General features: G+C 43.0%; 1 protein-coding gene across 1 annotated transcript; it reads left to right on the forward strand.

Moving 5' to 3' along the window:
* Nucleotides 1-989: 989 nt before the first annotated feature.
* Nucleotides 990-10,757, forward strand: SPMIP11 (sperm microtubule inner protein 11). Its single transcript, XM_056867159.1, has 4 exons — nt 990-1,076; nt 4,906-5,043; nt 6,687-6,831; nt 10,709-10,757. Exons 1-4 carry the CDS (start codon nt 992-994, stop codon nt 10,755-10,757), a joined length of 417 nt encoding a protein of 138 aa, XP_056723137.1. The 5' UTR covers nt 990-991.
* The last annotated feature ends 5,606 nt before the right edge of the window (nt 10,758-16,363 follow it).

The raw sequence follows: 16,363 nt of genomic DNA on the forward strand, positions 1-16,363 counted from the left end.
ACAAAATAGATCAGATTAGACACACAAAATTGCATAACTTGCAGAAAGAAGCTGAATTTTGACTGTAAGTTAGGTAATGCTGAAATTCTTAACTTTAAAATGTAGAATGATGTGTTTTGGTTATTCTTCACAGTCTTCTTTCCATTCATGGTCTGTTTTTAGGTCTTGCTTTCTCTTTTTTTCTGTGATCTTCCAGTGTGCAGTAATTGAGCAAGTCTTGTTCTGTGTCGCAGTTCCTTATCTCATAATGGAGACAGAATGTTTTGTTTTAAAGTAATGCTGTGAGAGTGAAGACTGGCATAGGTATGTGGATTCTATAGTAATGTAACTATAACAAAACAAAGCGTCTTTGTGTAAAGCCATTTCCTGCCTTTGATCTTTAAACATTTGATTTACCGGACAATAAAACATAGCAGAAAATGACAATGAAGCCAGAATCGGTTACTGTAGATTCTCCAAAGTGTTATAGGCAGGGTGCACTCTAATATTCACAACTGAAGGCAGCTAGTTTGATACTTCATGCGAATTGGAAGGCGCTTTGTGAAACAGTAGATTAGGACAACCATCAGATAATCTGTGACTGCTGTCCTTCAGCAGCTGATTCAGACAAATCCATTCTACAGAAGTAACATTCTGATGGGATGGGAAAGGAAAAAACTATCAAGTCTCATTTATTCTCTGATCCTATGTTTGTTTACCAGCAAACAAAATCCTACTGTGTTCATTGGAGATTAGTTTCAGTTAAATTTGTGCAGGATTGCATTCTTAGACAGTGATCACCTCACACCTATCGTAAAGACAAAAGCTATAAGTTATTGTGGGTGCCTAAGCATTTTTCTTAAGGTGTCATAATGGCCACTCATATTTTGATTGGTTAAGAAAATACAGTGAACTAGGTTGTGTATCTCCATGGTAACAAAGCAAACATATACATTAAAAGAGACTTGCAGTGGGATTGTTTTAGTGTTGGTTGAGCCCATACCGTAGTAGAATGGCTTTCTTTGGATTAACTTTTGTGGGTTACCGGGAACCCTTTCGTCAGAGAAAACTAGAGTTAGTGAAACATGAAGAACCAGGTAAGAAAGTTCTAAAACGTGCTTACTCAATGAAAATATTTCACTTTTTTTCTACCCTGGGTTACAGCAGCAGTAACTGCTCTTTGAATATAACTTACATGATTTTGATGTTCACCACTTCATCCCAGGAACCCTGAGAATTGTTCTCTGTGGGAGGTGACATCCTTTAAGAGAACTCCCTACACCCTTAAACAGCTACAATTAGGTGGATTCGTCATGGGAAAGCCATGTTTGTTTGTTTCATTTTCCCCTCTACTATGGAAAAAGTACAGAGATTATGTTGGGGGTCTTCTGGGGCTTGGCAAAGTATACACACACACATACACACACACACATATACACACACACACACACACACCAGAGGAGGCCAATGTGTGTATTCAGCTATCCGTGCCTTTATGGCAAAGGTTATTACACAGTTGCTAAATGGATCCAAGTTATGTACATGTGCCAATTTTAGATCCTTTGAAATCATTCAAACAAAATTCCTGAGAGCAATACTTATGGTCCCCCACTGTGTTTCTCTGCACACCTTAATGTGGTGAGGGGGTTTGTGCGTATCAGTGAAGCTGACAGCAATACATAAGTGGCTTAGATACTTTCAAGAGGCTAAACTCCTAGCAGAGTCACTCAGGGTGGAATGGTCACAGTTGAGACACCAGGCTAAAATCCACCTCCTTCAGGGATCAATGGCCACATCAGCAGAAGAGAACAGACAGGAATCTTTGAAGGGTAGCTACTGGGCAGCCGCAGTAGTGGAAGGTGATGTTATAGGCTTTGACATATGAGAACATATGAATTGTTATATCAGTATTGTACATAGACCGAATTTCCCTATTTTAGACTTATAACTTTAATAAAAGTCCATTTAGAGGCTTGTCTCCTCTTAGCTAGGCAAAGGAGCAAAGGACCCTTTTATTCCATTCAAGAATATGGTCTGGGTCTTCCTTTAGCCTCCAAGAAGTATTTCTCTGCTGTCTCTATAACTAACACTGTGAAGACCTTGAGGATGTGCCAAGTCTTTGATGTGCCAAGTCTTTGCCTGCTTAGTTACTCAAAAGTATTCAGCTAAAGGATCCTCTATAGTAGAATGGCCTCAAAGTATTCAGACTCAACAGCTAAAGGATCCTCTATGGTAGAAGGGTCCAAAAGAATCTTACAATGAATATTATGATGGTATTTAGATTTATATATCATAGGTATAAGATAGAATAAAGATATTATGCTCATTTTAACTGCATTTCTTAAAATAAGACGATGCTAGTAGAATTGAATATTTTAGATGTATGGAATAGCGAATATAACTGAATATTATAAAGCTATAACTGACTGTTAAGTATGTTGCCATGACAAGCAGACAGCCCTGCTGGGGAAGGAAGTCCTTATATGGGAGAACCCAAGGAGTGTTGAGAGACTCTGGACTTGACGTTGGGGCCATCTCAGAGTACAACCATAATTTAATTAATATTGGATAAGTATAAATGCAGGCAGGGAAAGGCAGGAAAGTTAGATCTCTCTAAGTCTTTGCAGAGACTCAGAGAATCTCAGAAGATACTTGGCTTGGTATGTATGAACTACTTACTTATATGCTATTCTAGATAGTGTGAATCAGATTCTTTTAACTAAATCAGACTTCTTTAACTGTTGTATTCTAAATTTTGGATTTTAAGATTGCTTTAAGATAATATCCTGAATGCTGATATTGGGGAAAGCCCGTGAGAAACCTTTGGGAACAGGTAACTGTTTTGTGTGCCAAACCTCTTTGAACCGAACCTCTTCTGTGTAGTAAGATATTTGCTTTAAGCTTTGTTATTTTATTTGCTATGCTCATATATGCCTTTATCTGGAACTAAGTACAAGCCTTAATAAATTCTTAAACTATATTTTCTGACTTGCTTCTTGAACTTTGTTGGCTTCAAGCTAAATCTAGTTTGGCCTGGTTAAGGCAGCACCCTTACCCATAAGACTTCAGTGTTTGCAAGCCCACCTTGCAGGTGTGCTCCCCTGCAGGGTTGGTGTTTGGTTTTGTGATTGTAAAGGGGCAGACTGGGTTGTTTCTTGGCCGCAGCCTGGTTTAAACCCTGTACAAGAGTGGTGGCAGGCTGCCAAAGAGCAGGGTGGACTCCCTGCTCGGGTTTTTTATTAACTTGCTTGCTTGCCCTCCTGTAGTACAAGTGAGCTTCAAAGACTGCAGCTGCTGGTGCTCCTTGACACATACCCATTAATACGCCATGTTGGGAAAACTCTCATACAGACAACATGTCTGACAGAGAATTTTCAGCCTCTTACAATTTTTTGTCCCTATTTACACCTTTCCAGAGTCCAATTGTTACGAGAACAGTGAAGTATTGTTATGAGAATATTGAAATATTCTCAAGCATCAAAAGACATCAAATGTATGAATCAGACAAAATCTCTCGTCACAAGCATTTATCTTTAACCTTGATCTCATGTCAGATGAATAGATGACATAGGAAACAACATTCTGTTCTGGTAGCCCCTTCTGAGCCTCAAAGATCCTTCATGGCTAGTTGCAGAACTTGCACAAAGGAAAAGCGGTGTAAGTAGAGCTGCTGCAGTGAGAATGGGGGTTGGGGAAAGTGCAGGTCCAGTAATGGGACACAGCCTCCCCACTGTGTCCCATTACTGGACCTGCACTTGCAATAAACAAAGAAGGGCCAGTTTCACTCCCTTCTGTCTCTTCCCTGCAGCGCCTCAACCCACATAGAACACCATGTGAGTTCCACAACTCCTGAAATTACCTTTCTGGGGGCTGGAAGGAGCCAATGGGGTTGATTAGGTTTCGAAGACAAAGAAACAATACAGAAGTTAACTACCGGTAAAGACTTAAGACAACGCATATAGGAAATAAATGCGTGCGTTAACTGGCTGATCTTCCTGGGCTTCCGGCATTGTTTTGCGGGACCTGGTATCAGATCAGCGATTACTCGGGCGGGTCTCCATTGAGGTGCAGATCTAGGGCAGGAGACCGGGTGCAAATGGGGAGGAACGGAGTGCACAAAAAACTCAATTTTGTCCGTGGGGGAAACCATCTTGTTTCATATCTGGGGCCGACAGAGAGCCTGACATCAACTGTACTAATCTTTACCTTGTTCAGGTTGCTGCTACTGTTCTTGGAATTTTAGCCCTACAGCAATTCCTCCCTAGTAGAAATTTTTCCAGTGCTGAGACACAATCTCTTTCTCTCAATCCACTGGAGGGGGGGCACTGATGTGAACTTAGTCTTCCTTTTCTACAACTTGGCCAGTGTGAGATCTTTTCCTCTGTCAAGTAGGCTTAGGCTTGAGTTACACTAAGAGTGCATCATAGTTTGTAAAGCAATTCCTGGATTGTACCTTTAGTCTGCAGATGGGAGGACTGCAGCAAGGAATGGTGCTAGAATGCCTACAATACTAGACATGTCTCTAGCCTTGCATTTTCTCAGACACGTTCTGGCTTTTGGGATTTCTTTCGCATGTTTGAAGAGTGATACAATAAAGTCTAATGAATTGTCTCTCAAAAGCAGGCTCATTTCAGACTAAGACTTGTACACCTTAGCTAGAATATTGTGCTGTCAATTATATAATCAATTCATTTGATACATAAGCTAAAGTTATTACTACATTTTGGCTGAGTCTCAGAAACTTGTTCAGCAGACCGCTTTAATTTGCATTTCACCATTCCCTGGGACTCAGAAGAGGAACTACATCAGGCATCTCCAGATACCCTGCCATGATGAGAAGGAGACTTCATCTGCTTTGAACTGTACCCTGTGATCTCTTGCCTTCTAGGATGCACTTAATTTTTTCCCTCTCCTATCCATCCTCAGTCGGAACACCACAACCCAAACTGGAACTTTTCTACCCAAAGCTGCCACCCATAGGAACTGGAGGATATGATGACACAGGGTTCGGAGGTAGCCACGCCAGGTATCGAGAGGCTGTCAGACGGAGACAGCTCAGGAAATGTAGGTTAAAAAAAATGGCAAAGGCAAATGGGTAATGGGCAATACATACCCCCAAAGCAGAAGAGCCTCTCTGGGATCTCTTAGAATGTAGCCCATATTTGTGAATGAGTCATGGGGTGGGTGGTCCCAGGTTCAGTCCCTGGTATCTCCAGTTTCAAGGCTCTGATAGTAGGTGATGAAAGACATCTTCTGGAGAGCTGCTGCCAATCAGAAAAGACAAGACTGACCTTGACAGACAAGTGCCCTGATGCTGCATGAGACAGCTTCATGTGTACAGTCAGCACAGTGCCTGGTAGCAAGGACTTCTGAGTTAGCTGCAGCTGTGTATAAGAAATTGTTAGATTAAAAGTATGCTGTGAGACAGCAGAAGATGGGTTTGAAAGAATTTCTCTGGGTTCTCTGAAGAAGGGAACTGATGTGATGTGCAACAAGGACCTACGCAGCAGCTAGGAAACAGCTCCTGATGGCACCTTATCAGCTGTCAGCCTGCATTACATTTATTAAAAACTCTTTTTTGTTGCCTTTCTTGGCAGAAAACACTAGCAGTGGGCATGTAGAAGCTACTTTGTCTGAATCCCTTTGCACTGCAATCACAAGATCAGTAGGAATCAGCAGTGCTGTTAAGTCTACTTATGTCTCACCAATTGGTGTTGTAGATTACCTGAAAACCCTCCTAAGCATTCCCAAGTCCACGTCCATGTGTGTAGTCTAAAATTGTTATGTTTGGAAGGGGGAAGTGTGGAACAACTTTGTATTGGGTTGCAGAGTTAATATTCCTTCCTCCCCAAAAATTCTACACTGAGATTGAAGGTGTGAGTTGGTTCTGTCTGCCATGCTTGTACTGCAACTTCATGTGAATAGAGAAGGTGGTGGGTAGAGAACTGGGTCCAGCTTGGGACCTGGATTACTATTAATGCCCATGGCTGGGAAATGAATAAAGGGTGATGTGATTGTGGGTGGGAAGGCTAAATGTATTGGATTAGAAGGGTACTATGCTGGAAGAGACAAAGTAGCCAGAGATCATATAAATGTTTGCTTTTCTTTTTGCTTCTCTGATATTAAATACTCAAGCTCTAAAGTAATGTCAAAGCTTCCCCACCCCAATCCCATATGCCCTAATACAGCAACAGAGAGCCAGCATGGTGTAGTGATTAAGAGCAGTGGTTTGGAGTGGTGGACTCTAATCTGAAGAACCGGGCTTGGTTCCCCACTCCTCCATATGACCGGTGGACACTAATCTGGTGAACCTGGTTGGTTTCCCCACTCCTACACATGAAGCCAGCTGGATGACCTTGGGCTAGTCACACACTCTCAGCCCCACCTACCTCACAGGGTGTCTGTTGTGGGGGGAAGGGAAGGTGATCGTAAGCTGGTTTGATTCTTCCTTATGTGGCAGAGAAAGTCGGCATATAACAACCAACTCTTCTTGTTTGCGACCAGTGGATGTGTCTTCAAGGAAATCATAACAAGCACAACAGCCTCTTGCTCCCACAGTAAGTTTATGTTCTGTCAGCTCCATAGTTGTGTGAACTCATGCTTGAGATGATGGATTCTGGCTAAGCATTATAGGCCAGCCCCTCTAACTCTCTCACCTGCAGACTGCTTTTGCCTTCTCCTATCTAACAGATCTGTTTGCTTTCTAGACCCTAATCAAGTCTACAGGGTACCAATGACCTGTGGACAAGACATTGGCTGGTGGCTACCCAGTGATCCATCAGTCCAGCCGCAAGATGCTCTACCATGGATAAAAGTTCAAAAGCATCATCTGCCGCAGAGCCCCATAACCAAGTAAGCATGAAGTAGGAGGCAGAGAATCAGCCCCTTGAGTTCAGGGTGGTATACCCCTTCAGCAAGGTCACGTTAGATGTTTCAATGGATGTGTAGCTGCCAACAAGAATGACCATCCTACTCTCCCTCTCTGCATCTCTCTAGCAATGTCTAGGAAAAGATGTGAGGTCATTGTGCTTGGTTTCCTCACCACCCCCACCCATTAGCTGCTACTTGTAATGGACAGGAAAAGTCTGAACAGCAGTGCCCCCTTACATGTCATTTTGACTAAATCTATTGAGGCGTCACAAAGAAGAGATGCAGAGCTGCTACTTTCAGTGGCTGCCAAACATACTTTTGTAGTGCCTAGATTTGACACGCAAGTGTGCAAAGAAATTAAACTAGCATCTGGCTATACCTATAAATAAATATGAGGAACTGTACTGGACAATACTACTTTCCCTACATTATAATCTTTCTCTGAACATTGGAGGTGGAAAGTACCAGCAAGTTGCAACCAACGTATGGCGACCCTGTAGGGTTTTCAAGGCAAGAGGCAGAAAGAGGTGGATTTATTTATTTATTCTCTTACCCACCACCCCCAATATTCACATGAGGTTGCAGTACAAATGGTTGCCATTGCTTGCCTCTGTGTAGCAAGTTAGCAACCCTGGACCTCCTTAATGGTCTCCTGTCCAAATACTAAACAGAGCCAACCCTGATTAGCTTCCGATATCTGCCAAGATTGGGCTAGCCTGGGCCATCCAGGTCAGGGGCTGTGAACATTATTTATGTTGTACCCTTTCTCCCTAACAAGGACCAAGAGCAACTGATAACATAATTTGTGCCTCCTCTATGTCATCCTGATAGCCACCTCCTCCCTGTGAGGTATATTATGCTGAGCGAGCATGACTGGCTCAAGATCATCCAAAGAGCTTCCATGGCCCAATGGGAATTTGTTCTAGTCAAACACTTGGACCATAGTGGCTTACATTGCACACAAAGTTTGACAATGAGGCAGGACCAGTCTTCTTTCTACTAGTCAATCAATCAATTAAATCAAAACCTTTAATGGCATATACTTTCTACTAGTCTTTGACAGATGTATAAAACTAATGCCTAGTGCAGAGGTGTCAAATTCATTTGTTACGAGGGCTGGATATGACATAAATGTTACTTCGTCAGGCCAGGCGTACCATAGAGTTTAATGTCAGGTACTAGAAATACAGCCCTGACCTGGATGGCCCAGGCTAGCCTGATCTCGTCAGATCTCAGAAGCTAAGCAGGTTAGTATTTGCATGGGAGACCACCAAGGAATACCAGGGTTGCTGTGCAGAGGAAGGCACTGGCAAACCACCTCTGTTAGTCTCTTGCCATGAAAACCCCAAAAGGGGTCGCCATAAGTCGGTCTGTGACTTGACGGCATTTTACACACACACACACACCTTTACAGAAGACACAGGCAAAGCCAATTAATATTTTTTACTTTATTTTTTTACTTAAAACACAGACATGCTTAAAACAATAACACTCTTACAATATTTTCTTTTATTTAACAGTCTTTGATCATTGACACCTTCGGACTGGGGGTGGGGGTGGCTGCCTCGGCTGGTGAGTCCGGGCTCACTAGCCCAGATCAGGAATGTGTGTGTGGCTGCCTCAGCTGGCTTACAGGCCGGATAAAAGCTCTCAAAGGGCTGGATCCAGCTCGCGGGCTGTATGTTTGACACCCCTGGCGTAGTGTTTATAGATGTGATGGCAAACATGTCTAGACTGTACCCCCTGCAGATTGGGCTACATGTTATATTCCTCCATGGAAGAGTAAGAAGACTTTAAAAAATGTACTACCCTGCTTCAGTGGATAGTCAAATTCATCTCATATGAGGTCTTCAACTTTTCCTAGCGTTATTGTCTTTTCCAGTGAGTCTTGTCTTCTCATATGACCAAAGTATGATAGCCTCAGTTTAGTCAATTTAGCTTCTAGGGAGAGTTCAGGCTTAATATGATGTAGAATCCATTTATTTGTCTTTTTGGCGGTCCACGTAAAACTCTCCTCCAACACCACATTTCAAAGGAATCTTTGTGGTAAGGATGCTAAATAAGAAACTGGTTGACAAGGAGAACAGGCTCATGTACAATATATTTTTATCCCATTTTTTTCTCCAAATAAGCTTAGGGTGTAATGCCCAGATATAAAGGCTGGTATAAAATACTATGTACTCATATGCACACAACATGGAAGCTTTGGGGAAGTTGGCATCCGGGAGCCATGAACCAACAAATCATGCTCTCTGTGCCTGGTACGGCCTTTCACCAGTAGAGCTCTGAATTACCTTCATGCTTAGGAATGTGTTTTCTACTTCCAAGATCACAAGACCTACTTCCAAGATCACTTGCTTAGAGACGTCTTCGGGCAATATCTATAGGCTAAGCTAATTAGAGTGGAGTAGATACCTAATGTGCAGTGGTGCTTTTGTGTATCAATCTGCTTGTCAGCAGCCATGGGCCTGCCCCATGCGAATGCATAAATGATACTAAGCTTCCTTTGTTTCTCTGGTGAGTAACTCTGCATCTTATTTATGGGTTATTTCACCCCAGGTCTGTGTTTAGCTAAATAAAGAACTGTTGCTTTTAACCTCTGCCTAGTTGTCTTTATTGGACTCTAAGACAACCAGGCACTTCAAGGGCAGCATGTGTGGTTCTCCCACCCTGCATTTTATCCTCACCACAAGCTTGTAAGTTAGGCTGGTACTGGCTGACCCAGACACCCCCAGTTTGCTTCACAGCAGAGGGGGCAGTTTGAATGAACCCAGGTCTCCCTTCCCTACTCCAGCATTCTCACCGCCACACCCACAATATTAGGTGTTCTGTGTTACAACCACTACACCCCACACTGAGTTGAAAATGGATTGGATAAATTATCAATTATTTAGGAGCACAGTTGTTGTTGTTTTTTGTGTGTGGTGGTGGTACATGCTGGACTGAGTACCAGCATCAGAGGGGGGCCATCCGAAGTCTTGAGGGGGAATTGGTGGAAATCAGTGCAATCTTAAATCAGCCCCCTTCAACAACAACAAAAAGCATTGTTTAGGAGCAATAACAGGTCCTTCTATTGCAAGTACAAATCAAAATATGATTACTAGGATGCAATGACTATGAAGCTTCACCTTTAGTATCTTTTTACAAACCAATTTCTCACCCAACTGCAGAGTTCAAAGACCATTTACAAAATCATGAGAGTTCAGATGTCAGGAAGCAGCTGTAGAAAACAAACAAGGTTTTTAAAAATACAAGAGCAGATCTTGTGATAGTGGGTACCTGTCTTATTGTTCTGATTAATTTGGCCCGAGCTTATAATTAAACTGTTAAGCTATTCCTAGATTGCACTACTTGGGGATGGGGGTGGGACTTTTGTATGTCTGAATTTCCTGCTCTTGGGGCTATTACTCTCTGAGAGAGAACCCATATGCAACTTTACATATAAAGTGTTACAGTCTCGGATGAACTGTCCAGGGGATTAAACTGAGCAGTAATTGCAAAGCCAAAACCTGAAACACAAGGCCCCTTTACTGAGTGCAACAAATGGGGAGGAGCCAACAGAATTTCAGACTCAAGCTTGGACCAGGGACCCCTCAACATTGGTGCCCACCAATACTTTTCCTAGTGCCCGCCAAGTGTTTTTACAAAGTGAGCTGGGCAGGGTTAGGGCTTTGTCCAGAAAGGCTTCCGATTGTCTTTGTAGAATGCTTTCAAGTCACCCTGGAGCAGATTTCTGTCAAGATGTTGAGCAAGGGTGATTGTTTGGTATACTCTACTGGCAACCCTAAAAGCATATCTGGTAGACCACAGAATACCAGGCAGGGGAAAATTAAATCAATATCTTTGTTCTTTGCTTTAGGTTCGTGGAGAATATGATGCTCAGTGACCCACTTTTCAGCTTGTTTTGAGAGCCTTGTTTGGAGCCACCGCACAAACCCAACCTACGTGGGATCACTGTTGTGGTTGTGAGAACTGTTGTGCTGTAACCTCTGCTCCCAAGGGTATGACCCATAGGACCAGTTGGGCCAATAAAAAGGAGTTCAATATAGTCTTCTATGGGTTTGACTTATCTATTTTTGGGTCAAATGGGAGACGTGGGTGGGTATATATGACACTGCAGCACTAAATGTCAGGCTGCCCTTGCCATTAATACTAGTAGACAGTGGTGAGAATTCACAAATATTTCTAATCAGAAGTGTGATCATTGTTTGGCAGGGCAGTAGTGGTCATTGTTTGGCAGGGCAGTAGCAACGACAATGTTCCCACGCACACTCAGAATCTGACTTTGTTAAGAACATAAGAAACATAAGAACATAAGAAAGGCCCTGCTGGATCAGACCAAGGCCCATCAAGTCCAGCAGTCTGTTCACACAGTGGCCAACCAGGTGCCTCTAGGAAGCCACTAACAAGACGAGTGCAGCAGCACCATCCTGCCTGCGTTCCACCACACCCAAAATAATAGGCATGCTCCTCTGATACTAGAGAGAATAGGTATACAGCATGACCAGTATCCATTCTAACTAATAGCCATGAATATCCCTCTCCTCCATGAATATGTCCACTCCCCCCTTAAAGCCCTCTTCATGTACAGTGTAGTTTTGGTTTTAAGTTTGTTTATAAAATCATCTGAATGGGATGAAAGATTGCCAAAAACATTTAAGGATATGGACCCAAAACTTTTCCCCACTGAAAAGAATGGAAAGTTGAGAGAATAATTAAATACTGTTTCCTTGATTAAAGATTCAACTCTTGCTAAAGGCAGATAAAAGATTTTAGGAGCAGCTTCAGTGAGTTCTTTACTTGCTAGGAAAAACTAGCTTCGGAACTTGAATTTAGAGATATTACAACCTTTGATTTTCTTATCAATTGCCTAATAACCTACTCTCATACTGTATCAAAGCACTAGTACAGAATGAGAATTACATAGAAATATAGAGCTGGAAGGGACTGCAAGGGTCATCTAGTTCAACCCCCCTGCACCTAATCTGCGGGCTTGGGACAAAATGAAATGTGGCCTCCCTTACATTCATATGCACACCACTTCTCTTCCTCCCAGAGTGGAGAATGGAGCACAACTGGACACTCCATCAAACCCTAGCGATACTTCAAGGACAAAAAGTTCCACTCTGCTGCTTTCCCCCAGGGAAGTTCTTTTGCCCTACTTCAAATCCATGCATGGCGCTTCCCCCCCTCCCTCCCCAGCTACCTCCTGTTTCTGGGTGAGAAGGGAGCTCAAGGTTACCCTTCCTAAGCCAAGGTTGTCAAGGTTAAATGTGAATCATGCTGCAAGGTAAGCAGATACTAAGTTAATATATGCTTAAGAAAGTAAAACATACCTAAGTGATTGGCATGACCAAGTAATTCTATCCAGATGTAATAATGGATGCTCATATGATGAAACCTGCAAGTTTTATTTATGGATGTTGAACTTGAGATTATCTCCACCCACATTTTTTCATTTTCTTCAATAATAAAATTGAATCATGTGTACTGCAGTTATTTATTTATTTGAAAATTTCTACCCTGCCCTCTATTTCCAGCTGAAGCCGTGCTCAGGGCAATTATGTGAAAAAGTATGTGCCACAGTTAGGACAGCTAAAAGAAGGGCTGAGTATATGATGGCACTGCCCGCCCCCCTAATTTATCCAACAACCAGCATTATAGAGACATTGAACAACCCTGTATATTTTAAATACATTTTTGCTTCCCAAGTCTGTCACCTTGTAAAAGCTAATGCTCTGCAAAGTTAGAAAACTTGACAGAGTTGGAAAGCTAATCAAGGATGATTAGCTAGTGAAGAAAAGGCAGCAGAGGAGGACCCTGTTAGGGGATGAGCCAGAGAAAAAGCTCAAGAGCATGACTGAATACTAGTGCTGAGACATCATCAATGTATCTTATTCTCATGTGGATACTTAAATCCAGAGATTAGAGCCACAAACAAACAAAACAGATCTTTCTACAAACCTGAAAAAAACCCAGGTTCAGAAAAATCTGGGGAAAAAATGCATTGAGGGGTTAAAAATAATTTAAGCAGTGTCTTTAAGAAAGGAGATCTCAATGGCCATTCTGGGGGTTGCTAAGCCACCACAACACTATTGCCAGCCTTCAAACCTTGGTTTCTGTCAGTAAAAGTGGGGGGGGGGACTCTTTCCTGGGCTATTTTGGCCTCCCACTACCCCTGCTCCCTCCTGCCCTGGAAAAATGGACTCCTTGAGACCCAGCCCAACAACAACTTCGCAACTTGCTTACCCTGCAATTTGCATAATTCACCTAGGCATGGCAATGGCTACAACTTGATGTCACACAACTTGCCTAGTCCCAGTTGTGAATACTTAGCAAAAACTAATAAACCTATGCTGTATTAACACAGTTAAATAACAAAGTCAGCACGTGGGCTCTAATTTATAATCAATGATAATGATACAACATACAATTCACAATTTTCAATTTACTTACCGTATATATACAAAAATAAACCTTGCATACATTTCACTATGTTGATTCACACAGAGTGCAATACCAAGTTCAGTCCTTCCTATGATTGGTGTTCCAACTGAATGTAAAGGCGTTGTCACAAAATAAAGTGCACTAATACAAAGTTGACTTCATTGTTCCAAGTGTAATATAACACAGCAAACCAAAAGACAAAACCAAAAGTCGCACAGCGACCACCTTTCCACAGTGCGGTGTGTCTGCTCTGTAATGAAAAACATATATTCAAACATTTATGGTCTGAAGAGTCATGTCCCTGTGACTATTTCAAAAAATGATTTATAGACTATGACATATGATGAAGTCTAAATTTGTCTTTTTAACTTGGATTTTTTTTTCAAATTTTTAACTTTTTAGTTAATTAAGAAGTAATCCCACGCATATTTTAAGACAATGTATGTCGACCTCTCACTGTTCTAGAATGGTCTGAACGCTAAGTAACTAGTTCCACTTAATGATTATCAGCTGTGTATATGTTTTCAATTACAGAGGTTGCATACCTGATATATGTGGGTAATTTCCCATGTAAAGCCAAATTAAATATATTTAAAAAGGAAGACCAACAAACTGACAAAGTACAGAAACGCACACCAACCTAGGGTGGCATCTGAGTTGGACTTCCAACAGCCAATTTATTTATTTCTGTCTGCTGTGATGTCCCCCTATGGGAGATATCCTGGAGCTCCCGTCCTGTCGGGAGATGCATCTTTCTTCGTGGAAGACAGCGGATCTTTGGAGCCAGTGAGCTTGTATGGGGCGTTCTTCTTTTCTGTTTTTTCCCTCATCACGCAGCCTGTTTGTGAGCAGACACACCACGCTGTGGAAAGGTGGTCGCCATGCAACTTTTGGTTTTGACTTAGTCCCAGTTGTGACCATGGACAGTAGGTGCAGTGCTTGGAGCTCCGGGGCCTGTAGCAAGCTGGGGTGTGTGTATCTCCACTTTCATTCCCTCCTCCAAGCAAGACTTGAGATGCCCAGGTAGGCAATAAGTACTTCTTTACTGCAAACACAATCACTCTGTTCCCACTGTTCCCCTGCCAAGACATTGAACAACTTCTTAATGCCAGCTCCCACACCATTAGTCTCTCTCACCTCTGGCTACCACCTAGCTCCTGTACAAATCTATCTTTAAGGCTCACCCCAAGAACTGGACCCACCCCTGGGCCTTACCCAGCTTGTTTCAATTCAATCCCAACAGCACACCTGTGCCAGCTAACGCAGCTGATACTGCCAGGCAGCCATGACCCACATTGTGGGATCCTGGCAACACCCACCCTATGGGCAGATCCACATAACCTGGGTCTCCTTAGTTCCATTGCCTCACGCTTGATTGGTTCCCGACTTCCCAGCTGCCCGTATCCCAGTGGGGTACCTCACCCTTTGAGCAGAGCCATGTCGCAGGCGGCCTAGCCTCCACACAACTTGGCTGGCCCTGGCAGTGGCTGCCACACAACTCACCGCAGCAACTTACCATCACCTCACTTTCGCAACTTGCCCAGGCTTTTCCCAAGGAGAGGTTGTCAGGGGGAGGGAAGGAAGGAAAGCTGAGAGCAAGTGCTGTGTAGTGGTTAGTGTCAGACTAGGCTCTGGGAGAGCCGGATTAAAATCCCCACTCTGCCATAGAAGCTCGCTGGGTGACCTTGGGCAAGTCACTTTCTGTCAGCCTAATGTACCTCACAGGGTTGTTGTGAGGATAAAATAAAATAAATGTTGGTTGGTGACTGGGAATGAGAGAAGGAATCAAGGAAAAGGGAGAGGATGTGGGGGCTGCCAGGAAGAGGAACAAGAGGAAATAGTGTGGGAAGGGGATACAGAGGGAAATGAAATGACCCCCCTTGCTGATTCCTTGCTTGATGTATCTGATTCCAAATGGCACCACAGAAAATATGATCGGTAAAACTGCAAAATGGAGCTAGGTAGGTACAGATGGGGGGGGACCTCTATATACTTGAAGGACACCCAGGTTTGTGGAAATATCTGAAATCTAAAAAAGATACATAGAGGGATTAAAACTTCCAAAAATAATAGAAACAATGCTTGTAGCTTTAAGAAAAGAATGTCCACTGAGCTGTCAGTGGCCATTTTGGAGATTGCTAGGCAACCACAATATTTCTAAGCCTTTTAAGCCTTGGTTTCTGTAAAGTAAAGGGGGAAGAGGGCACTTGAGGCCAAATTAGCCCTTCAGATGTCCTGTCCTCCTCCCCTGTCAATGTTTCCTGATGGAGGATGACTCACTACACACACAGCAGGGCCGGCCTGGAAGCCAGCACCATGCAACTGGGCTAAATTTTGCCTGGAGACAGGCTCCCAGGGGGAGGGAAGGAGGGAAAACTGAAGGAAAAGGGGAGAGGCAATGGGGCTTTCAAGGAAGGAAAAAATGAAATAGCAGGGGAAGGGGAAAATAAGACACACACACACACCCGCCTTGTGGGTCCCCAGCTCGCTTAAGTCTATGCATAATCATTAGCGCAGCAATGTTGATTAACTGGTTACAGTAAATCAATTAAAACCTTTGGACAAATGAGCCCTTAATTGGTCAACTTTTTTTTTTTTAAAGTTGATTTTAACTAGGGTTGCCAGGTCCTCCCTGGCCACCTGTGTGTGTGTGTGGGGGGGGGGGTAGGGTTGACAGCTCCAGGTTGGGAAACTCCTGGAGATTTGGGGATGGAGCCTCGGGGACCTGAGAGATTTGGGGATGGAGCCTCAGTGGGGTACAATGCCATACAGTCCACCTTCCAAAGCATCCCTTTTCTTCAGGGGAACTGATCTCAGAAGTCCCATCTGGAGGCTCATATCCCTAATTTTAACACAAAAACTCACAGAAACTGCAGATGGCAGTCACTATCTTAGAAGAGGCATTGTTCCCCCTTCTCTCTCATACAGTTCAAAATATCTGCTAAGGATGTGCCAGCTGAAATGTGTGTGCGCTCTGAAAACATGTAAAATATACCTTTTCCCCAGAAGTATTTGTGTGCATGTATATAGAGAATTAACTAATATATTGACTAAAATGTCTTTAATT

Source organism: Euleptes europaea, chromosome 1 (assembly GCF_029931775.1).
Source record: "Euleptes europaea isolate rEulEur1 chromosome 1, rEulEur1.hap1, whole genome shotgun sequence".
Taxonomy (NCBI): Eukaryota; Metazoa; Chordata; class Lepidosauria; order Squamata; family Sphaerodactylidae; genus Euleptes; species Euleptes europaea.

Excerpts from the sequence above, each read along its gene's own strand:
- SPMIP11 (XM_056867159.1), top strand. The coding sequence starts at position 992 with ATGGCTTTCTTTGGATTAACTTTTGTGGGTTACCGGGAACCCTTTCGT. Across the intron at positions 1,077-4,905 it reads AGTGAAACATGAAGAACCAG|TCGGAACACCACAACCCAAA; the intron begins GTAAGAAAGTTC and ends ATCCATCCTCAG. Across the intron at positions 5,044-6,686 it reads ACGGAGACAGCTCAGGAAAT|ACCCTAATCAAGTCTACAGG; the intron begins GTAGGTTAAAAA and ends TTTGCTTTCTAG.